General features: G+C 54.0%; 1 protein-coding gene across 29 annotated transcripts in view; it reads left to right on the top strand.

Moving 5' to 3' along the window:
• NEDD4L (NEDD4 like E3 ubiquitin protein ligase) overlaps positions 1–23,557 on the top strand; it is a 324,616-nt gene that overhangs the window by 237,491 nt on the left and 63,568 nt on the right. For all 29 annotated transcript variants that reach the window (XM_089305073.1, XM_089305069.1, XM_051851904.3 and 26 more), the window contains 4 exons: positions 12,649–12,699; positions 19,814–19,875; positions 19,987–20,089; positions 20,675–20,841. In XM_089305073.1, coding sequence (XP_089161199.1) covers positions 19,829–19,875; positions 19,987–20,089; positions 20,675–20,841 — 317 coding nt within the window. In that variant the 5' untranslated portion in view covers positions 12,649–12,699; positions 19,814–19,828. The remainder of the gene's footprint in view (positions 1–12,648; positions 12,700–19,813; positions 19,876–19,986; positions 20,090–20,674; positions 20,842–23,557) is intronic.

Raw genomic sequence — 23,557 nt, 5'->3', positions numbered from 1 at the left:
GGAAAAAAGAGAAAAGAGGGCAGCAGTTTAAACCTCATGTTCGTCTTCGTTACACCCATTGAACCCCCAGGCCCTGCCCCCAGCGACTGCCCCTCCTGCTCAGTGACCAGCGTTCAGCCCGTGAGCGTGGTCACAGAGGTTTAATTTTGATGAAGTTGGGTGCTTTGATAAAAGGAAGTATGCAGATGGTGTGGAAATCATCCTTATAGTTTAAGGGCTGCGAAAACATTTACAATGGGGCCAGCTCCTGGCATAGTGGACTGAGCCTCCACGTGCAGCGTGGGTATCTCATGTGGGTGCCAATTCCTGTCCTGGCTGCTCCTCTTCTGATCCAGCTCCCTGCTATGGCCTGGGAGAGCAGTGGAAGATTACCTAAGTGCTTGGGCCCCTACTCCCACATGGGATACCCGGAAGAAGCTCCTGGCTTTGGCCTGACCAAGCCCTGGCCATTGCAGCAATTTGGGGAATGCACCAGCAGGTAGAAGATCTCCCTCCCTCCCTCCCTCCTCCCTCTCTCTCTCTCTCTAACTACTTCTCAAATAAATAAAAATCTAAAAAAATAAATGTGGGCCCGCGCCGCGGCTCAACAGGCTAATCCTACACCTAGCAGCGCCGGCACACCGGGTTCTAGTCCCGGTCGGGGTGCCGGATTCTGTCCCGGTTGCCCCTCTTCCAGGCCAGCTCTCTGCTGTGGCCTGGGAGTGCAGTGCAAAATGGCCCAAGTGTTTGGGCCCTGCACCCCATGGGAGACCAGGAGAAGCACCTGGCTCCTGCCTTCGGATCAGCGCGGTGAGCCGGCCACAGTGGCCATTGGAGGGTGAACCAACGGCGAAGGAAGACCTTTCTCTCTGTCTCTCTCTCTCTCACTGTCCACTCTGCCTGTCAAAAAAAAAAAAAAAAATGTGGACAGCTCACAAGGACAGTGAATCTTTTCCCTAATGAGAAACTTTGTAGAATGGCAGTTTGGGTGAGCACAGAACTGGTTTTGTGCACAGTTCTCGTAATAACGCTTCATATCACAGGCTCATTCCCAGGCGCTTACTGCCCCTCCGGTTAGGAAGCTTGCCCAGGGTCACAGTCAGCGCCTGAACCGTTCCGCCCACTCCCTCATTGTTGGGGCAGCTCTGTGCCTCCCACTCTGGTGTCTGCGAAGTCGCACCATAAAAACAGTGTGTTTTCCCTGAAGCTTTAGTTCTACGCTAAGATGTTTGTGAGGGAAGTTGTAACTCCTGTGTTAACTAAAAATAAGTCCTTGACATGGCGTGGAGTTGACTGCAGGATTCTCGTTAATATTTAGGATGACCCGGGAACTCTGGCCTGGCCCCGGCCCCACTCCAGCTGTCGGTCATTTTCCTGTTCCCTGCGGTTCTGAGCCTGCAGGTGACCTACAGAAGTGCCCACCGGTGTGCACCTGGCAGGGTGATGGGGGTTTGGGGTTTCCACTGAGAACCTCAGCATGTGTTTGAAGCCCCCTGGCTGAGGGCTGCCGGGGCCCCAGTCACCCTGTGGATTCCATAGCCTGCGATGGCGTGTGTGGTACCGTCTTCTTCACGATGACAGGTGCAATGTTCCAGCCCACCGGCACGTACATGACGGACCCCTGAGCAGCGACTGTTCCTGAGTTGGTGACTTGCCCAACAGCAGGTCATCTTGTAAAGAAAAAACCGAGAGGCCTGTCTCAGAATCCCAAGAAAGCCTCCCATGTTCGGTGTCAGCCAAGCCTTTCGGTTCTGACATTTCCCTGCTTCCTGGATAATTGACTTTATCACGTTCTGTTCTGCTTCTTAGAGCTCTCCGTGTGCGCTGCCCTCGGAGCACAGGGCAGGCTGCTCCAGCTGAGCGTGCCGAGCCCCTGGCAATGCAAGGAGGTTCTCTGAGTGGAGACCTGGCTGACGGAACCGCCGCCTTTCTGAAAACAGCTGCCTGCCTTCCAGTTGGCCTGTCTTGGCAGGCGCCCTCTGCGCCTCCTGCTTCTCCACGGGTACTTTAAAAGATTTCCCAGAAGCAGCTTGCACAGGCCCCCGGGGTGCAACAGCTGACCAAACAGGAAGTGCAAGTTGTCTTCACCCCATTTTGCAGACATGGAGTCAGGTCCAGGGAGGACTTGGTGTGCACCAGGCTGTGCGTGCCTCACAGTCCTGCGACCTGTGAGGGCTCTCTCCCCATGCCTGTGATTTCCATCAAACGCACGCGCCTCGAGCAGGTGCTGCTATGGGACAGTCCTCAGCAGGCACACGGCACAGCAAGTGTGGGTTTCAGGCCAGGACTACACTGAGGAATGAGGGTACAGAGTTGTCCGTCGTGGGCAGCGCTTCTCTTGGGCCTCACGTGCCTGCTTGCCGGGTCTTCCACGTGGCATGAATGTGTGTCCACATCTTGCACACATGGGCATTGGGAGTGTAGCCCGAGATTCTTGGTGAAAGTCACAGGGATTAATTAATTGTACTAGTCTCTCTCACAGGCTTATCCTGTCTTGAGACATTGAAAGTTTGATGCTTGGTATGCAAGTTTTCATTGTCTTTGGTGGTTTGACTGTTGAAGGCTTTTGAAATGATATTGAAAGGTGTTTTGGGTGCATTTTCTCCTTGAGACTTAACTTTTCTTCAAGATTTATTTATTTATTTATTTATTTATTTATTTATTTATTTGAAAGGCAGCGTTAGAGAGGTCTTCCATCCACTGGCTCACTCCCCAGATGGCTGCAACAGCCAAGGCTGGAATGGGCTGAAGTCAGGAGCTTCTTCCAGGTCTCCCACATGGGTTCAGGCATTTCATCCTCTGCTGCTTTCCCAGGCCATTAGCAGGGAGCTGGGTTGGAAGTGGCGCATCGGGGAATCCAGCCAGCGTCACAGGTGAGGGCCCAGCCCACTCTGCCACAACAATGGCCCTGTGACTGTTCTTCAGAGTTCACTCATGTTCCCTTCGCCTGTGTTCCTTGGGCCTTCGCGGCTTTGATGGCAGGCCCACGGAGTGCTCCCAGGAGCACGCCGAACAGCGTGGTGCCCTGCTGTGGGCACTGCAGCTTCTGCTGTAATTTTTTTTTTTTTTTTTTGACAGGTAGAGTTAGGGAGACAGAGAGAATGGTCTTCCTTCCATTGATTCAACCCCCGAAATGGCTGTTACAGCCGACACACTGCACCAATCTGAAGCCAGGAGCCAGGTGCTTCCTCCTGGTCTCCCATGCGGGTGCAGGGCCCAAGTCCTTGGGCTATCCTCCACTGCCTTCCTGGGCCACAGCAGAGAGCTGGACTGGAAGAGGAGCAACCAGGACAGAATCCAGCGCCCCGACCAGGACTAGAACCCGGTGTGCCAGCACGCAGGTGGAGGATTAGCCTAGTGAGCCGCGGCGCCGGCCACTTTGGTAAATTTTCAGCCCAGTTTAGTCAAGCAAGGAGCTCAGTTTCAGTCTCAGCTTCTCAAGGGGTTCCTGGCGGCCCTGAAGTCGCCTGTGCATGGAGTTCCCCTTGCAGATTCCTTCCACCCCCGCCCCCCCCCCCCAATAAGTTCTCTGGGAGCTGCAGGGGAACCAGCTGGGGCGTGAGGAAATAACCTTCTAATAAGTACTTAAGGCCTCCTGTCCCAGGGTGGGGAGCTTGGCCCCCAACAAATGACAGAGTAGAAACAAATGAAACTCCAGTGCCTGTGGGACAGAAACTGGTTCAAATCCCTGAAACTCCCATTGCTCTTCCTTCCTCCCTGGTGCTCCAAGAGGATGGAGTTAAAGAACTCTCGAGGGGCTGGCATGGTGGCATAGCAGGTTAAGCCTCCACTGTGACACCAGCATCCCATATGAGCACCGGTTTGAGACCCAGCTGCTCCACTTCCAATCCAGCTCCCTGCTAATGGCCTGGAAAAGTACCAGAAGACAGCCCAAGTGCTTGGTCCTCTCCTCCAACATGGGAGACCTGGAAGAAGCTCCTGGCTCTGGCCTGGCCCAGCCCCAGCTGTTGCAGCCATCTGGGGAGTAAACCAGCAGATAAAAGATCTCTCTCTCCTCTCTATGTAACTCTGCCTTTCAAATAAATAAAAAACAAATCTTAAAAAAAGAAAAAACAGTCCACCCCAGTTCACTGGGATGTTCTTACAGAGTAGCCCAAAGCTGGACTGACAACCCGTGTTCCCCCGGATGGTGGTCCTCAGCTAAGAGCAGTTTCTTCCTCCCTGTCTCCTGGTGGGGACATTGGCCAACATCAGGACACATGGTTGATCGTCATAGCGGGAGGACACGGGCTGCTCCCGAATCCACTGGGCAGAGGCAGGAGATGCTTCCAGACGTCTTAGAAAGCATAGGATGGATACTCGCTCTGCTCCACGACGTCCGAGCCCCCCCACTCCACCCAGGAACCCCTCTCTCCAGTTCTTTTTCAAAATGGAGTTCCCCGCAGGCAGACGTCCCTTGGCCACAACCACCCAGCGAAATCCCTGTGCTTTGTCTGTGCACCTGTGAGTCCCACTCCTATTAATATCCCAGCTCTCCGAGGCCAGAGGGCTAGGGTTCCACACAGGGGTAGCTAGAAATGCACCCCTCCCCCATGTCACCCACATTCCGGGCTATTTTTACCCACCCCTGTGAATGGGCCGCCCCTCTGTGGACAGCAGCAGAGACACCAGGGAGGGGACTGGGCGAGAGGCAGCCCTTCTGGGCTGTGGGAGACGGCAGTGTTCTCATGCGTGGCGTCAGTGAGAGGTAAACCCACTGGCCGCCAGCCCTGGCCATACATTCTCAGTACACCCAGCTCTGCACTGCTGCCACTGAGGGCCGTGCACCATTGGTGCTAGAACTTTGCTGCCGGTTCTAAGGGCCAACCTGGCCGAGAGCCCGGGTTCTGACTGCCCTGCAGCCCTGCCCAGTCCGCCTGGACACCCATCCACTGACGTCGAGACTGGAAGAAGGAGGGGAAGGGGGCAGGGGGAGGAGGGGGCAAGGGGAAGGAGGAGGAGGCCCCTTCCCCAGCGACTCCTCAGGAGACTGTGGGAAGTAGACAGCAGCCCTGTCTACCCAGCCAGCGCAAGTTCCCCCAGACCCTTGGAAATCCGTGTTTTGAGTGGCGCACAGTCAAGGTGGGATCGTTTGCTGAGCTTTTCACAAAGCGTGGATGCTTTTTACTCACCCCCTGGAATATGCAGAAAGGAATCTTTCTTTCCTGCTGCTGCCGTTGGCAAATCCAGTATCCTGCAGGGAGGGAGTGTCCAGCACTTACGGAGTCTGGAAAAAACTTTTTTTTAGATTTTATTTCTTTTTAAGATTTTTTAAGATCTATTTTGGAGAGAGGGAGAAAGAGAGAGCTTCCATCCACTGGTTCATTCCCCAGATGGCCACAACGGCTGGCACTGGGCCAGGATGAAGCCAGGATCTGGGAGCTTCCTGCAGGTCTCTCATGTACATGGGCGTCAGGGCCCAAACACTCTGATTTTCTGCTGCTTTTCCCAGGCCATCAGCAGGGAGCTAGTTGGGAAGTGGAACAACCAGCACTTCAACCGTGGCCCAAATGGGATGCCGATGGCAGCTTTGCCCACTACACCACAATGCCGGCTCCAAGGGAAACTTTTTGTTAACAACTCCATTAATGGCCTGACTTTATGAAAGATTTTATGCTTTTAAATGATTTTTGCAAACGAGACCTCTCAAACATTGTTGAAAAACCTCTCCTCGCGCACTTTCTAAAAAGACGGATTCTTTGATAGCTAAATTCAGAGAGAAAGTGCGGCATCTTGCATTCCTTCCACCCCCCCACCCCCTTTTGTGTGCTTAATCCATTATTAAAATTGCTTGCAGGAAATTTTGTGGTAAACTCCTCCAGAGAAGAAATGAGACACTTAACCCTGAGACAATTGTCCTAAAGTCTTAAGAAATTAAACAAAATGTGCCATAAAACCAGAAGCACTAAATTAAACAATGTTGCGTCATTAAATGAACCCAGTGACATTTTCCTTTTAAATTAACTTTTAAGGTTCAGTCTCAGGGCGCTTGGCTTTGTGGGAAGTAGGATAGATGTGAATGTTTGTTTTTAGCAGGTGTAGTACGTTTTTCAAGTTTACTCTGCAAAATGTAGCGTTCCTTTCACAAGGAGGCCCCGGAAGGTTGACACTTAGAATTACAGTCGTGCCGAAGGTTGCTGTGCCTTGGCACGTTCCACAAAGACAAAGTGGCCTTACAAGACGCGCCAGTGGCATTTCCCTGGGCGCGTTGGCCCACTGGGCAGCTCCAAGCAGTCATCGTGCCGGGCACCTGGGGCGCCCGGCCAGGCCCCCGCACCTGCCAGGGACAGGCCGCAGCTGCTTCCTTCCCCTGAACAGAGAGGATTGGGAGCGCACAGTCCCTGTGGCCTGTCTTTGTGGGAGGGAAGGTGAGGTGCTGGACCTCTGCCCTGCTCGGGAAACCACGCCTCTCCTCTCTGTCCCTGGCGAGGCTGTCTCGCAGGTTTCCAGGGGGCACCCGCTGGGCCCTTGGCAGCCCTCACCTTACTCCCCAGCACACAGAGAACCGATGCCCGCTGGCTGCCACTCTTCTAGGTGGTCCTGGAGCCTTCCTTTGCCCAAGGGCTGAGCTTCTCCCCTCCCCTCAGCACCCGGGCCCTCCATAGAGCCCTTCCCCCAGGCGGCTGTCCTTGCGTGTCTACTGGGCACAGGGGGCTAGAGACCCGGCCCTGCCTCACTTGCCCTGCTGGGCAGGCCCTCAGTGACACTGGCTTCGGGCCACCCCCCGCCCCTGCCCTCCCCACCCAGGAAGACTGTAGAGCTCTATGTCCCTGACCTTGACCTCTGGTGGAATCCGCCACTTCCTTCCCCCTGGTGTCGTGCACCGGAGCTGTGGGCCCACACGGAGCACCTGTGGATCTCCCAGGTGGGACACACTCTGAGAGGGAAAGGATCTGTGCGTGGCTGACCCCTGCCTGAAGGAGCTCACGTGGGAAGATGCTAAGCCCAGCAGCTCTGCTCACGGTGTGTGTCCGGTCACCAGAGTTCTTTCCCAGCATTCGCACCCCTGAAGTTTCCTGGGTCCTAGATTCCCGATATCCACTTATCCCACTGGGAATGTTGTGGTTCCTGTGAGTCTTTCGTTCCCACGTCTTCATTAGGCTTTCGTATGCAGCGAGGGAGAAGACAGGAGAGAACCTGAGCCACCTCCATCCACCGGGGGCAGGAGGCAGGCGGCAACATCAGGCAGCCGCTGCCCCTGGCGTCCTGTCCGGGTAGCTGGAGCAGCACGCAGGCTGGAGAGGTGTCTGCTCCCACCCGGTTTACATGGATCAGTGCAAGGCCGCTGAGTCCTTCCCAGCACCGTGCTCCTTGGCTCTGTCTGCCTCTCCACGCCTTCTGCTTTGGGTTTCTGTATTTCAGGAAAAGCATCCCTCAAAATAGTCATTCCTAATCACAGAGACGGCCGGCGGGTTTTACTTCTGCCTGCTGTCCCTGTGTGGTTTAACTGAGATGTGGACAAGTCCTGAGCCTGCTGTGGCATTGTGTTGGCATGGAGGTCTCACTTGCTGTTATAAATAAGGACCAGTGACGGACACACCTCACTGTACACAGGTTTTGTGCCTGTGAGTTTAATTTGGGTAGGAGCAGGTGTATTCGGAGAGTGTGCCATCCTTGCAACTGTTTCTTTATTTTTGATAGAATGCCGGTGACTGTACTGGATTCTGGTGACCTCGGTGACGTATGTTGAAGCCATTGACCTTGAAATCCAGCCCGGCACCCAAAGAGGTGAACCGTTGTGTTACACAACGCATGGAGTGGGCGAAGGCTGACCTCCGTTCCTCCATGGTGGAGGCTGATGTGCCTGACAGGTGGAAGGAGAAGCGAGAACGCTCCTCCCTCCTGTCTGTGATGACAAGGCCAGTGTGGTGCTGAACGCGTCCCGAGTTGCAGGTGTGACACCTGACAGTACACTGTCAGCAGTCGCTGTTTTGTTAACGTTAGATCTAAAAGCTGCTGTTAACGTTACGCATGCCGTTCGTCATTCAGATGATCCAAAATGCATGCATGCCTCCAAAATCAGCCTAAAAATACAAGTGTCCTCCCGACTGTGGGGTGGCAGGAAGTGGCCGGTGGAGAAGCTGTCCTGCGTCGTGTGGTGGGCGGGCGAGCTGGCTGCCCAGGCTCCGTGGCAGGGTGCGTTGTGATGGTGACCCTGGTTCTCGTCACTCTGCGCGTCACACAACTTCTTGCTCCAGCTTCTGTTGCAGGTTCTGGATGCTTCTCTAGCACCAGTCTCGAGCCATCCTGAAGGTGATTGTCTTGGAAGTGGTGTCTGTGATACCAGGCAAGTGGTAGTACCCGGTGATTTTCATTTTCAGTAGTTAAATCGCTAATTTTGAACTCTTTGGGTAGTGACACAAACATAGAAGTTAATCTCAGGTCATAACTTAATGCACACATTCATCTGTGTATGGAACGGAAATGAAGGCTTCTCAAGACATGAGACACTGATGCTTTCTCTCCTCTTAAATTTAATTTTAAAAAAAGGGATTGCACGAAAATGAATCTTGATGTGAATGGAAGGGGAGAGGGAGTGGGAAAGGGGAGGGTTGTGGGTGGGAGGGACGGTATGGGGGGGGAAGCCATTGTAATCCATGGAAATTTATATTTATTAAATAAAAGATAAAAAAAAAAAAAGGATTGCCGCTCATGGCGTACAAAGGCTTGGGGTGTAGCTGCCGCGTGCCACGTGGGTGGTCTGCAGCACCTTTCCTGGTGGCCCTCCTGACCCCAGCGTGACCTGCGGGCACCCCTCCCTCGCCTCTGGTGCTTTTCTCCCCACACAGTCCCCTCCCACCCTTGCAGCTTCAGGGGGAAGTTCTCATCGCACCTGGCCTGTCGGTCACCCTCGCCTCCATCTGGAAAGGAGCCGGGGTGTAGCTGTGGGGGTGCAAGGAGGTGTGGATCCCACCGGTCAGATACAACTCTAACCTCAAGGTCAAGAGTAGGGGTGGCCATTGAGTGCGGGGGTTGGGATGCCCTCATGCCGTCTCAGGGTCCCTGGGTTCAAGTCTCAGCTCCCTGCTGAGATGCACCCCAAGCAGTGTCTGGTGATGGCTTCAATAGTTGGGTCCTGGAGACCCATACTGAGCTCGAGGTTCTTGGCTTTGGCCTGACCCAGCTTCAGTTCTTGCGAGCACTTGGGAACTAAACCAGCAGGTGAAAGGTCTCTCTATGCCTTTCAAATAAAAATATACATATATATTAGGATAATGTATTTTTGAATGAGCCTGTTTGGGTTTTGGCATGGGTGTGTTCTGTGAGAAGCGGAGTCGCCTGTGCTTTGTGAGGGCCAGTGAAGCCTGGCATCCTGACCCGGGCCCCCAGGGAGCGGGGGAAGTGCCCAGGGGCCAGGGAAGGTTGCACTGGTGCTATTGCAATGGTCCCCGGGCTTCAGGTCACGATGGCGTTGGCACATGGTGGCAGCATACCCCTGTACGAACACGGTGCACTCTCTCATCCCCTTTTTTCTTTATTTAAAAAAGAATTGTTATTTTTAACAGAGGGACGCGGGCGGTAGTTGAACGGTGTCTGGTGAGCAAGCTCTGGGAGAGACAGTGTCGGATCTGTGTGTTCATTTCACTTTCCCAATAAAGGAATAAGAATTTTTGTCTCACCCAATACGACACATGTTAGGGGCCATTCCACATTGTCGTTTCGTTAGAAAAGTGTCTGTTGGCTTGTCAGAGGGTGGATTTATGTCATTACTTACCTGCACATCTCCAGCCAGGAGAACAGCGTGGCAGGTGATGGAGATGGAAATTGACAGCATTTGGCAACTTAAAAATAGCCACAAGAAATGCCGATATGCACAGTGTGAGTTGGAATTAATTCAGTTTTCACAGGCTCTTGTAGTTAACACACTGTTTAATGGAAATAGTTTGGTAATGGAAATCACTAAACCTTGGTTTGATTAACGTGTGTTTATACCTTGGTGTAAGAAGCCACTCTGGGCAGTGACAGGCTCCAGATACTGTGACGGCAAAATCGCCGTTTCTCTAGGGCCCCATGTGGGGCCCCTTCCTGGCTGTCGCACAGAGGTGTCCCTGCGAACTCCTCTCCTGCTCCTCCTCTCGACAGGGGGCACCAGGAGAGCTGGGATGTTTGCAACCAGCCTCATCTTCCCTAGAGGAGTGAGGCGCAAGTGTACACCAGGTCGCTTGGGCTCATAGCTGGGGGAGCTGTGTGCCTGATTCCTGTTGTGAGGAATGATCCTGTTTCCATCTCGATGGAAACCAGTAAAATCCTGCTGTTCCTCCACGGGTGAGGTTGCTTAGTCTCTGGCTGTTGAAGAGAGTTAGGGTGTGTGTGTGTGTGTGTGTGTATGTGTGTATGTGTGTATGAGAGAGAGAGAGAGGTTAGTCTTAGGCTGTTGCAGAGATTAGGTTGTGTGTGTGCATGTGTGTGTAATCAGGAACCTTCATACAAGTGAAGTGTTCCCAGGACACTGTTTTGTTTGAGAGGGGCAGTTGGGGCAGAAGGTGGGGTTGAAGGTGACAGATCAAACAAGCGTTTGACCAGAACCTTCCAAGTCTGCCTGTCTGTGTCACTATCAGAAGCCCTCCCCGTTTGCACCGTCAAGAGCCCAGGAAAGCTCTGAGCTGGCACCCAGCCCACCTCCCTGCCAGTTGCTGAGATGCAGTCCAAAGTCTGGGGTGAGAGCAGGCTCTGGCCCAGCCAGCAGCCTTGCACAGGGCACACCGCGCCCAGGTTGCCCACCAGTGAGAGGGGCGGAATAATTGCACCTGCTGCTACAGCAACGCTTGCTGTGAGGTCTGGCTGCACCCTGGCACAGCCTGAGCAGGGTGAGCCCCGGGGGAGGGAGGCCTCGCCACCAATAGTGTTGGGCGCCTGTCTGCTAGGGTCGGGGCAAAGCTTAACCCTTCTTGTTGGCTTTGAACGCCCAATCTCCCCAGCAACACAGCACAGACACACGGGCTTTGCAGATTGTTGCTAAAGCGCCCCTTGGTTAGTGACGCATGAGTAGCCTTTCAGAGAGTGCGGGCTGTGAAACAGCTTTGAGTGAGGTTGTCTCCTCCAGGTGGCATCCTGTGCCCTTTCCCCTCCAGAGGAGGAGCGAGGGCGTGGGGTGGTGAAATCTGCTCGCATTAGGGAGACACACGATCTGTGGTCAGTATTCGGCAAAATTGCATTTTGGGGGATGGTACAGTTAGTTGACCTTCGCACTTGCTTAAAAAGTCTCAGGAAACGCAGCAGCTGGAGAATGAGCAGGCTCACCACGACTTCCTTGCGTGGCTGTCGCAGGTGTGAGTCCTGGGGAATGGGCCAGCTCTCAGCCAGTCGAGGGAGCTGCCCACAGGGACACAGAGAGCTTATGGGCACCTGCCTTTGACAGCCTCGTGCTAGGGCAGGTGTCTCCAGGTTGGGTGGCAGCAGCGATAGCCGAGCAGATGAAAGAACTGCGCCACCCGCTGGAGGGACCGGGCCTGGTGTCCTCTCGGACGCACTCGGCCAGCGGTGACGCACCGCTCTCCAGTCAATCAAATCGTTACCTAAAGGGACACTTCTCAGCCTGAACCAATCACGCCAGTCCTGTTCCTGTTCGGCGGCTGCTCCTCTGTACGTGGGAGAAGAGACAGATTTTCAGATACATTTGGAAAGTCGTGTTTGTGCATTAGGAAACTTCCCAGGAAAGCAGCAGAGACCAGGGTTCCCACTGAGCAGACGCTGGAACTCACGTTTTGGCTTTTCCTTAGCTAACCGTGGGACACGTCTGAGCACACCGAGGGCTTTCCAGCTGTTAGGGGCTTGCAGTGTGGTGGAAGCAGCTGCATATACCGTATGAGGGCGGCAAGGGTCGTTCTGATTGGCAGCTGGGGGCATGCAAGCCTCAGAGGCCAGGCCACAAGCACTGGGTGAGCAGGACATGGTGTGAACAAGGCCTGGCGGACACCCCGGGGGCCAGGCCAGTGCCCTGAGTCACGGCTTCCCAGGTGACTCCCCAGGGGCCAGGCCAGTGCCCTGGGTCACGGCTTCCCAGGTGACTACCAAATCTAAGAAGGGACTTGTGCGTGTCTCCAAGTGAGTTCCATGTGGGTCCTCGTAAAGCCAGGAAAACGGGAGCTGGGGCGTGGGGATAGGGGGTGGGCCCGGGGTGTCCAGGGATTGCAGGACCCAGGCCCAGGGGGAGGGCACTGCAGCAGTGTGTTCGTCGGATGGACGAGGCTTTGTTTAACGTGTACGCTGATAGCCGGCCCGGTCACCTTCCTTGAACTGGCCGCCCTCAGGGACTCCGGTCACCTTCCTTGGACTGGCCGCCCTCAGGGACTCGTGAGCTTACAGCACTGTGTCAGTACGTCCCTGTGAGACGTTCCAGCAGTCTGTACCGTCTCTTCTTTACGCGGGCCAGCTCTGCCTCCAGCCCTCAGTGGCCCTGCATGTGTGTCCCCTGGCTGGGCACACACCCTCAACTCCAGATGACTCCTTGCCACTCTGTGCGGGAGTGGAAGTCAGCCAGGGTCTCAGACAGCAGAGGACCCTATGCATGAGCCCTACACCTCGCCTGGGCCTCCTGCCTTCCACCCTCCCCAGTGCCACCAGGCTCAGCCCCTGGGCCTTTGTCTGTTTGGAACGGAACATCGATAAGAGATGCTGGCCGTTCAAGAGTAGTGGAGGCATTAACTCTCTCTGTTCTCTTCTCAACAGACGCGAGACGACTTCCTGGGCCAGGTGGACGTGCCCCTCAGCCACCTTCCGGTAAGGACAGCTTCGTGCTGAGGTGCCTGCTGTGGGCGCCTGCACAGTGCAGAGGCTGAAATGGAGATTGCATACTCTGGCCCTGCCTCCTTTCTAGAAAGTTCTCTCAAGGGGTAGCGGGTGACTTTCATCAGGGGCCTCTGGATCCTCTGAGCATTGTGTCATGGTCACCAGCCCTGCCCTTCCACTCTTCAGCTGCTCGACCTCTGAGCACCTCGCCTTACAAAGCGCCCGTGTATCCTGTGGGCCCCTCTTGCTGTCTGCACACCTGTGCCTCGAGTTCACCGTGCAGCCTAACTAGGTGTGGGCTGCCCTCAGGTGTGCGAGCCCATGCAGCTCTGTGTGAGCTAGTGCACCCCAGGCTTTGGTTTCTGGCTGTGTCGCTCCCAGTGGAGACAGGAGGGGCACGGTTGTTCTGAGGGAGCTTTTCGGGCTGCACGCGCCACCCTGGCCTCAGCCAGCCAGCGTGTGAGGGTGCCACATTTGCTCCGCCAAGGCTGTTGACTGCTCACTGAGGCTAGCCTGAGACACAAGGCAGCATGGAGAGGTGAGCCTCAGGAGGTTGCCTGCTGGGGCTTCTCCCTGTCCTTCCAGGCCTTCCGTCTCGGCTGGGTCCTCTGGTGGTACTCTTCCAGTCATGGCCCTGATCCTCTGGTTGGCCCCTTCTTTAAGGAATGGCCGCAGCCTCCCTTTTCCCTAACAGAGAAACCACATCTTGGCCAAGGGAAGTCGCTGCACGCTCTAAGAGGCTGGAGTGAATGTTTAAACAACTTGCTCCAAGAAGCCCTTGTTTGTTTGCGTGATTTAGTGCTCGTGGTTTTCGGAGGCTGGACAGGGCATACAGAGGCATACAGAGAAAGGAAGAACGCTCTTTTTTTTTTTTTTTTAAAGATTTATTTTATTTATTTGAAAGACTGAGTTACAGAGAGAGAGGTCTTCCATCCGCTGCTTTCCCAGATGGCCGCAATGGCCAGAGCTGTGCCAATCTGAAGCCAGGAGCCAGGAGGAGCCAAGAGCTTCTTCCAGGTCTCCCATGTGGGTGCAGGGACCCAAGGACTTGGGCCATCTTGCACTACTTTCCCAGGCCATAGCAGAGAGCTGGGTTGGAAGAGGAGCAGCTGGGACTAGAACCAGCACCCATATAGGATGCCAGTGCTTCAGGCCAGGGTGTTAATGCACTGCACCACAGCCCGGCCCCAAAGAATGCTCTTCTTCAGAGACCAAGTCAGTAGCACCAATAGTCCAGCTTGGGATTCCGGGTGGAGGCACTGATGAGCTTTCAGGGAAGGAAGTGAGGGTGCTGAGGCTTGGGTCTGCCCTGGAGAGCAGCAGATTCAAGAGGGAGGGACAGTGGACGCCTGGAGAGGGACCAGGTTCTTTACCGTGAGCTGACTCAGCCCTGCAGCTGCCAAGAGAGTAGTTTGCCTTGGAGCACCATAGTCCCATGCTTCAAATGGCCTTTAAATAAATAAACTTTTAAAGGAGTTAGAAATGAGGAGACAAGAGAGAGAGCCATTTGCTGGTTCGCTTCCCAGATGGCTGCAACAGCCAGCCCTGGGCCAGGCCAGAGCCAGGAGCTTCATCCGATCTCCCTTGTGGGTGGCAGGGTCCCCAACATCTGGGGCATCTTCTGCTTTTCCCAGGCCCTTAGCAGGGAGCTGGATGGGAGTAGAGCGGCCGGGACACAAACTGGTGCCTCCATGGGGTGTCGGCCTCACAGGCTCCTGAGCCAGCTCCCTGCCGATGCACCTGGGAACGTACCAGAAGATGGCCCAAGTGCTTGGGAGATGCAGATGGAGCGCCAGGCCTAGCCCAGACCGGGCCCAGCCATTGTAGCCATTGGAGAGTGAACCAGTGGTGGGAAGATGTTTTTCTGTTTCTCTCTCTCTCTAAAACACTCTTTCAAATAAATAAATCTTCACAAGATACACATATGTTAAAGACTATACAAAGACTGTTTATGTAATAGGAAATGGCTCTGAAATTTGGAATCCTCGAACTCAGGCTGCAAAGATGTAATCTGTCACTACATTTCTGACCTGTGTTGGTATTAGCAAAACAATTGCCTTTCTCTCCATGGTGACATAAACCAGGACTGAGGCATTATCTTATTGCTCAAGATATTATGAACCTTTATTCTTTAAACAAACAAACAAAATATCCCTGCCTCCACTGTGGTCTGCAGGAGTTGCCACATTGAACTTAGCGTCAACTCCCATGGGTGCTGGGAAATGATTTTAGTAATACTGTGTGGTTTTCACATGTGTGTGTATATGTATGTATGTTTGGGAAGAAAACATTATGGCCCTCGTAATGGATGTTTGCAGAAGAACCTTCATCTGTTGAAGTCCTGTGGACTCTCCGTGGCCCCCTGCCAAGAGCTGGGCACCTGGATTCATCAGGCGCCCTTCTGGCCGTGTGGGTCATTGTGCGTTGAGTCCACATTGGTCCCCTGCCAGGGAGGCCGGCGAAGGAGGCCCTGGGCACAGAGAGGCAGGACGGAAGGGGCGTTGGGAGCCAGGCGTTCCGCATGGTAGAAAGTCCCCACCTCAGTCGCCGACCGCAGTGGCCGGGCAGGCAGGTGCCAGCTGCACCCTCGTCCCCTGGGCAGGCGAGAGGGAAGGCGTGGTGAGGGGGAAAGGATCTCCTCCCCCGGCTGTGATCGGGGACTCCGTGCACCGCGTTCAGCAGTGCTTCGGGGGAAAGGAGCGTCCTCTTAGAATTCTGATCCGCTTGCATTCCCAGCGCCGACATGGTCCTCCCGCGTCATCTGGGGAGGTTAAAGGGATATGTAGGACCTAGGGAGTCTCAGAATGGTGGGCCTGCATCTCTGCCCCTGTTCCCACGGGGCTGCCCCCCTCTGCTCTTTCTCTTCCATTTCAGTTCTGGAAAGCAGACTGAGTAGGAGGAGGATGGACCAGGGGAGTGCACATCAGGTTCAGGATGGGTCAGAGAATTAAGAAAACACAATTTGTGCTCCCAGAAGTCTCAGCGGGGCAGGCTTTAGGCCTGGCGGTTAAGATGCCTATATCAGAGAGCCTGGGTTCAATACCTGGCTCGGCTCTGATTCCAGCTTCCTGCTGATGCAGACCCCGGGAGGGTGCAGCGATGAGTCCGCAGCAGGTGGCTCCCTGCCACCCACGTTGGAGACCAGGTCGGGTTCCAGGCTCCGGACTTCAGCCACCCAGGTGTGGCAGGCGCTGGGGGTGTAAACCAGGGGTGGGAGCCCTGTCTCTGTATCTCTAAGTTCTTAAGAAATCGATTAAAAAAAGAAAATGTATAAAAAATAAAAAAGAAAATCTCAGCTCCTTCCATTAAAAAAGAAGAAGTAGTTGTCTGAGAAGATGAAACCTTCTCAGGAGTTGTTGGCGTCCATCTAGGAGATGGGAGAGCTGGCGGGTAACCCTAATCGAGTTAGTCTTCCTTCCTGTGTTCTCCCTGTAAAAGGAGCGTGTCCATGTAGACGGGAACCAGGTTTCCATCCGGCTCTGCCATGTGAGATCCCGCTGGTTCCATCCACAGTGTTCACTGGGACCCCCGCCCCGGGGCAGGGGGGCTGTGGCGGGATGAGGCCGTGGGGGTCTGTGACACAAGAGGCTCGCTGGGCCCCTCCAGCTTCCTCCTCTGCTGCTTCTGTCTCATCACCACGAGCAGACCCAATTGTAACTGCACTGGCTGATTTTTTTTAAGATTTATTTATTTGAAAGAGCTACGGGGGGGTGGGGGGTCTTCCATCTGCTGGTTCACTCCCCAGTTGGCCACAATGGCCAGAGCTGCACCAATCCGAAGTCAGGAGCTTCTTCCAGGTCTCCCACGTGGGTGCAGGGGCCCAAGGACTTGGGCCTTCTTCCACTGCTTTCCCAGGCCATAGCAGAGAGCTGGATTGGAAGTGGAGCAGCCAGGACTCAAACTGGCGCCCACATGGGATGCTGCCCCTTCAGACCAGGGTTTTAACCTGCTGCGCCACAGTGCCAGCCCCAGCACTGGTTGATTTTTAAATCGCCATTTTCTCATTTGTTAAATTCAGTGCATTGTTCTGCAGTGTTTGGTGATTTCTGTCCACCGATCGTTTAGACTTTGACTTGTCTGAACAAAACAAATGCAATTCCTGGCAGGTGTTTGCCTAGGACGCCTCCGAAGGTAGTCTCACCTCTTCCTTGGTCTTCCTCTCCCCTGCCCGGTGCTCCACCCCTGCCCACCTACAGAGTCTGCATCGGTGGCTGGTACCCTGCAGTAGAGAGCCATTTTGGTGACATTAATGTCTTCGATTGCAGGCCAGTGCTACTTAAGACAATCATGGCTAGATTCTGAATCTCCGTTTACCCAGAGTGAGGCATTCGCAGCGTGATGGTGCTGGGTGCCTTAACGGTACTGGAAGACAATTCCAGGAGGCCAGCAGCTTTATTTCACTCTGTTGTGTTGGTGGCCGGAGGCAGGGTCATAGCTCCTCCTCTGTGTGCAGAATTCAGCATCAGGGAGCTTGGAGGGACATTGGAGACCTTTGTCCACCCCTGGCATTATCCAGGGAGGGGAGGAGTCCGGAGTTCAGGGAGAAAGTGACTGCCCAGCATTTAGCCGGACTCAGCCCTGTGTCCCGGCATCCGTGTGTGCCTTGTACGGTCAGCTGTGTGGGGGACACTGAGCCTGGACTTTGGGTGCAGCCAGGTGTTGGGTTTGGGGAGTCTGAGAAGCCCTCCCCTTCTGTTTGCTCACAGAATCGTTGATCTCAGTCCTTGTCCTGGTGACCGCCCTCTCTTGAGTTGAATGCTGTGTATCCAAAAGATTTGCTTTGGAATGCTCGTTTTGGCCGGCAGTTTGCTTGAGCTGAAATCCCACCAGGAACCCCTCCTGTGCCATTCTGGGAGCCTCCACCTGGCTCTTCTTCAGAGAAATGACCATGTTGAAGTTGGGTAAAGGCCAAGAAGGATCTCGTGTTAGCCCCAAGGCCATTGCCCTGTTCGGGCTCGAGTGCCGCGCAGGACTGGTGTCATGCGTAATGCCCTGCCATTTATCACGTGCCACTGAGTCGGCAACGGTAACCACGAGAGACGAGCAAGTGTGGGCCTGGCCGAAGATGGTAATGGGCGCTGGGTCTCTGCAATCCCGAGGACCCTTTAGGCCTTGTCCCCGCTGTTCCCTTCCCTGCAGTTGTCCACCTGCAAGACCTCCTGGTCATCCTGTGTGGGACCACATATCCGGAAACAGCGTGAACCCCCCAGGTCAGAGGCAGTGTCTCCCCACCCCAGGTCTCCCACATGTGACCTCCGTATGTCGCTGCACTTGCCTGCTGTGATGCTAGTGGTCCCTCCCACGCAGCCACAGGTATTTCACATGATGTTGCTTTTACTAAACCTATTTGTTGGCCGAATTTTTAAAAAAGAAATAATAGCAGTAGTGTTCATCATTGATAAAATTTCCATTATGATGCATTTTTAAATCAAAGCTATGTCCCGACTGTTTACTTCGTCGCCATGGTGAGAGCAGTCTGGTGTGTTTTCAGGGCCTTGAGGTTTACTGTAGATTGCACTGGTCAGTCAGCTGCCCAGGAGAGCCTGCTCTAGCGCCAGGCAGTGTCATTGGCACCAGCAATACATTGGGGAATGGATTAGACTCTGACCTCGTGGGCGTACGTTCTGGAAGTACAGGGTAAGAGGACTCGTCAGTGAGTACGTGAACAAGACAATGTCAGAGGGCGATAAAGAGGAGATAGAGCAGGGTGGTGAGGGTGATAAGTGGGCCTAGCGGTAGCCACTTAGGACAGCAGCTCGGCACATATGGCCCGGGATCACAGACCTCAGTGGCGAAGTGGCGCCCACTGTGGTCCAGTCTGGGGGCACCTGCCAGAGCCTGGGCCTGGACCTTGCAGCACGGTTACATGTGTAACATGTGTGTTACATGCTACATATGAGGCGGAGGTCAGAGAACAGAGACTGGTTCATATAATGATGTCAAAAAAGTCGGATCATATTTGACTTTGTAGGGCACAGGAAAGAATTTTCATTTTATTCCAAGAGCAGGAAGCCGTTGGGAATTTAGGAATGACAAAGCCAGGTAGCATACATGTGTATATACCCACCTGATCAGTAAATTGCCATAACAGTATTTTATTGTATTGCGGTTTATCTCTCTTGCCACAGAAGTAAATACTTTAAATTGTATTTAATTGAAGGGTCTAGTTGCTGGAGGTCTTACAATATCAAGTACTTAAAATTAATAGGAACACTTACTTTCCCAGTTTCGCTTTGTTAGGCCAACCAGCTTTGCATAATGAAGCATGAATACCGATTTCTTTTCACGTGGGCGAATATCCCGGTTACGCTCCCAGCTTTGTGACTAAGCCGCGTTTGAAGGCTGAGGGTGGCACTTTCTGGGGCGGTCTCTGCAGGCGATCGGCTTTCCACTGTGTTCCCGTGGTGGCCTGGTGCTCTGGTGGGGAAAGTGTCCTCCTCACAGGTGCGATGCTGTTAGCTGCACGTCGGGTTCCTTGAGCCATGAGATAACAGGGCGCCAGTGATCACTGATTCCAAAGCTAATCAGCTCTGTGAGACCCAGGCTGCACCCTGCAGTTAGAAATTACCCTTGGCAGTGGCCACTGTAATTTTGTCATTTGTCCTCCGCTGGGGTTGGCTCCTAACCCCGATGGGGACAGTGACACCTAGTGGATCTTACGTAGGCAAGGCCCCACCGAGGCACCAGCTCACGTTTTCACCCTTGCCGGGGCCTAAGATGTGAAAACGGGGACCGCTGTTACAGTGCAGCAGGTTAAGCTGTGCCGGCCCTGCCAGCTTCCCACAGGAGCTCTGGGTCAAGTTCCAGCTGCTCCACTTCCAATCCAGCTTCCTGCTAACATGCCTGGGAAAGCAGTGGAGGGGGGCCTGAGTACTTAGGCTGCCCGCCCACCCTCGTGGGAGACCCAGATGGACTTCAGGCTCAGCCGTTTGCGTACAGAAGAGGTCCTCTGTCCCGCCTTCTCTCTCTGTAACTCTGCCTTTCAAATAAATAACATAAATCTTTAAAAAGATGCAAAAATGTATTCCCTGCCATCCCATCAGGTGTATCTAAAATATGAAGTTACCAGGAGCACTGAAACTTGACTGAATTTTTCTTCCTGCAGACAGAAGACCCAACCATGGAGCGACCCTACACGTTTAAGGACTTTCTGCTCAGGCCGAGGAGGTGAGACATGGCGGGTGTGGGAGGCCCGGAGCGCGGCGCCAGCGGTCACGTTACACACAGAGCAGGAAGCCACGTTGTTTGCTCTCTGACCACTTCTCTCCCACTGTGCAGCCACAAATCCCGTGTGAAGGGGTTCCTGCGGCTCAAAATGGCTTACATGCCCAAAAACGGGGCCCAAGACGAGGAGAACAGCGAGCCCAGGGATGACATGGAGGTACGTGGGCGCGGGGCCCCTGTTCCCGTGGCCGTGGGTGAAGTTTCAGCGTTGAACAGTCGGGGCCCCTGCCTGGGAGTGTGGCCCTGAGAACCCGTTCTGAGTCTGTCCTGGTAGAAAAGGTGAAGCTTGTGTTGTCCCCTAGAACCCAAGTGTCCGGGGAGGCCCGTGTGCACAGAGCAGTGGGCGTGGCCCGCGGAGCTCCTTCTAGAACTTGGAGCTGCTTCAGCTCGGATGACGCGATGTTGAGTCTCCCAGGTCTCTTACTCAGGTGGCCAACAGGGGGCGGCAGGCGTCGGAAAGTCCTGTAGAAAGGCCGTCTTGGAATGAGCTGTCCAGAGGGCGTTCCTGTTCTTGCTCCCGTACCACCTTCTTGGCACCCACCCCACGGGTGCTGGTGGGGCAGCCACATCCTCACGTGGTTCTGCCAGTGTCCTTACCTGGGGTATATTCAGATGGGGCACGTGAAGTCATTGCTCGTATACAGTGGAGCCGGGTGGAGGGATACCCGCCCCACGCCGTGCCTGTCCTTTGCTCACGGCTCAGGAAGCACCGTCCTCAACTCCGTGTGACTTTCTCCCACAGCATGGGTGGGAAGTGGTCGACTCCAACGACTCGGCCTCTCAGCACCAGGAGGAGCTGCCGCCCCCGCCTCTGCCCCCCGGGTGGGAGGAAAAAGTGGACAACTTAGGCCGAACGTACTACGTCAACCACAACAACCGCACCACGCAGTGGCACCGACCAAGCTTGATGTGAGTATCCCGGGCCGTCAGGGCTGCGCCAGTGGGCTCCGCAGGGGAGGCTCGCCCGGGCCACTCCCGGGACGGGGCTGGGAGAGGAGCGTGCCCTCGGTGAGAGCTGGTGGTGGCATTGTGCACAAGGTCTCTGCCTCCTTGAAAAGTGTGACGGCAGACCAGTCGTCCTGTGTGGAGGGCGGCTGGAGGGCTCTTGCCCCTGCTTGGGTGCTGCCGTGTTCAGCGTGAGCTCCTGCACTCCGTGTGTGCCTTGATCTTGAGTGTTCCTGATGCAGAAAAGCAGAGGGCTTTCCCCTTGATCTCATGTTGTGCGGCCTCATTGCCTCCCTCCTCTTCCACCTCCTCTCCCGACTGACCCACAATGGAAAACAGCAAGCAAACTGGCTTTGCCCTTCTGTGTTTTCTTTTAAATTCTTGGATTTTTAAACTTCTTTTAATTATTTAAATTGGAAACCCTCTGAAAAACTCTTCTGGGGAAATTTAGACATTACCCCCGGGATTTAAGTAGAAACACATGGGAGGGCTGCACAGTCAGGATCAGTAATTACTGTTGATTTTGATTCCTCAACAGCCTCAGAGATGCAGCAAACCAATTACTGTTTTGTTCCCTCTGCAATTTTGCGTTTGATGACAGTAAATAAACACTAGTTAAACCTCAGCTTACAAGAAGCAGCTTGTGAAATGATGTACGCGAAGGCCGAAAGCTGTTGACCTACAGCAAAGGACAGCAACCACGAATTAGGGTCAAAGGAACGTTGTTCCAGACGTTCTGGGCGCCCTCGCAGTTCGCAGTGAATTCTGCAGTTTTCAGTGTGTTGTGACAGTGCATGTGAGGCGACGAGATGGGTCTTCACCTGAGACTCTGAAGGAAATTGGCTAGTGATGCTCTTTTATTTTGGAGACAGAGAGAGAGAACACTGACATGGACTGTTCACTCCCCAAATGTCCACGGCAATCAGGGCTGGGCGGGGCCAAGGATGGAAGCCAGGAACACAGTCCAGGTCTCCCCCATGTGTGGTTGGGACCCAATTGCTTGAGCCATCATCTGCTGCCTCTCGGGGTGCACACATTAGTGGGGAGCTGGACTGGAAACAGGAGAGCCAGAACTCAAACCAGGCAGCCTTATGGAGGGTCAGGTGCCCCACGCAATGGCTTAACCTCTGTGCCACACACCAAAACCTAGTGATGCTTTTTAAAAAGTGGTATTTGGAGGTGAGCATTTGGCCTGGCAGTCAAGACACCTGCATCCCCAGTGGAGAGCCTGCATTGGAATACCTGGGTTCAAGCCTTGGCTGCATCTCCTGTTCCAGTTTCCCACCAGCGTGCGCCCTGGGAGGCAGCAGGTAATGGTGCACATAGCTGGGTCCCTGCTCCCTGTGTGGGAGATCTGAACTGAGTTCCTGACTCCCAGCTTTAGCCTGCGCCAGCCCCAGCTGTTGTGGGCATGTGAGGAGTGAACCAGTGGGTGGAAGGTCTGTCTCTGACTCAAATAATAAAAATATAAAATGAAATGCGAAGTGCTATGAGTTAAGTAGCATGTTTGGTATTCTTAAACGCCTCCCCCTTTTTCTAAGATGTGACAGAGATGTTCTGCATGTGACTGTGGCTGGGCAGAGTGGTGAGTCGGCTGGTCTAGGTTTAGAGAGGGAAAGCTTGCAGAATTGGGAGCAACAAATGGCCCATCCTCCAGAGGCCCTTAGTGGGTTCTCTTTTTTTCTTTTAATTAATTAATTTATTTGAAAGGCAGAGTTACACAGAGACAAAGGCAGAAAGAGAGAGAGGTCTTCCATCCACTGGTTCACTCCCCAAATGGCAGCAATAGCCAGAGCCAGGAGCCAGGAGCTTCTTCTGTGTCTCCCATGCGGGTGCAGGGGCCCAAAGACCTGGGCCACTTTCCACTGCTTTCCCAGGCCATAGCAGAGAGCTAGATCAGAAGTGGAGCAGCTGGGACTTGAACTGGCACCCATATGGGATGCCAGCACTGCAGGCAGCGGCTTTTCCCGCGACACCACAGCACTGGCCCCACGTGGCTTCTCTGGACTATCACCTGTCCTCCATCAGCTTTTGGCTGCCCAGCAGGGGAGAGCAGAAATACCAGAACGTGTGTGTGTGACACTGAGCTCTTCTTGGTAATCATTTTTTTCTCTGAGAAGTGTGAGTGACAAATAGTTTAGCTGGTTCAATGTGTTTGCTTACTTACTTGTACTGTTTCGCTTAGATCAGTGACCACAACTACTAAAACTGGCACGAGCTGTCCAATGGTGCAGCTGATCTGTAGAAGTGACTTTGGACCCACCTTGGGCTTGGTTGGGTGAAGTGATCTGAGGAGTCTTGGCAGCAGGGCCCTAGCAGAGCACCATTGTCTGCCTCGGCTGGATAGCATCGGAAAGGGGCAGTAGCGCTCGGTGGTGACCACAGTCCATTGTGACCCCTGTAGAAAACTGACCAGAGCGGCTCATGAATAAGCCACACTCATGTACCTGGGAAAATGTTCAGCCTCATTAATAGGTGCTATGTGAGTTGCAGTTTGCATGTTTGGCATAACTGGGGGTAATTGCTACTTTGTCTCCCAGAGTTGAGGGAACCCTTGAGACAATGTAGACACTTCACGTGTGTCTCTAAACATAGCATCTTTATGACCGCTTGGTGAGCGTGTGCTTATCGCCAGACACATCAGGATGTACCTGTTGCATAACTACAGGTTCTTGTCTGT

This window comes from Oryctolagus cuniculus, chromosome 10 (assembly GCF_051225735.1).
Source record: "Oryctolagus cuniculus isolate XC-2025 breed Fujian yellow rabbit chromosome 10, ASM5122573v1, whole genome shotgun sequence".
In the NCBI taxonomy this organism is placed as follows: domain Eukaryota; kingdom Metazoa; phylum Chordata; class Mammalia; order Lagomorpha; family Leporidae; genus Oryctolagus; species Oryctolagus cuniculus.
Note: the sequence above shows the minus strand (reverse complement) of the source record. Positions and strands in the feature narration are given on the sequence as shown.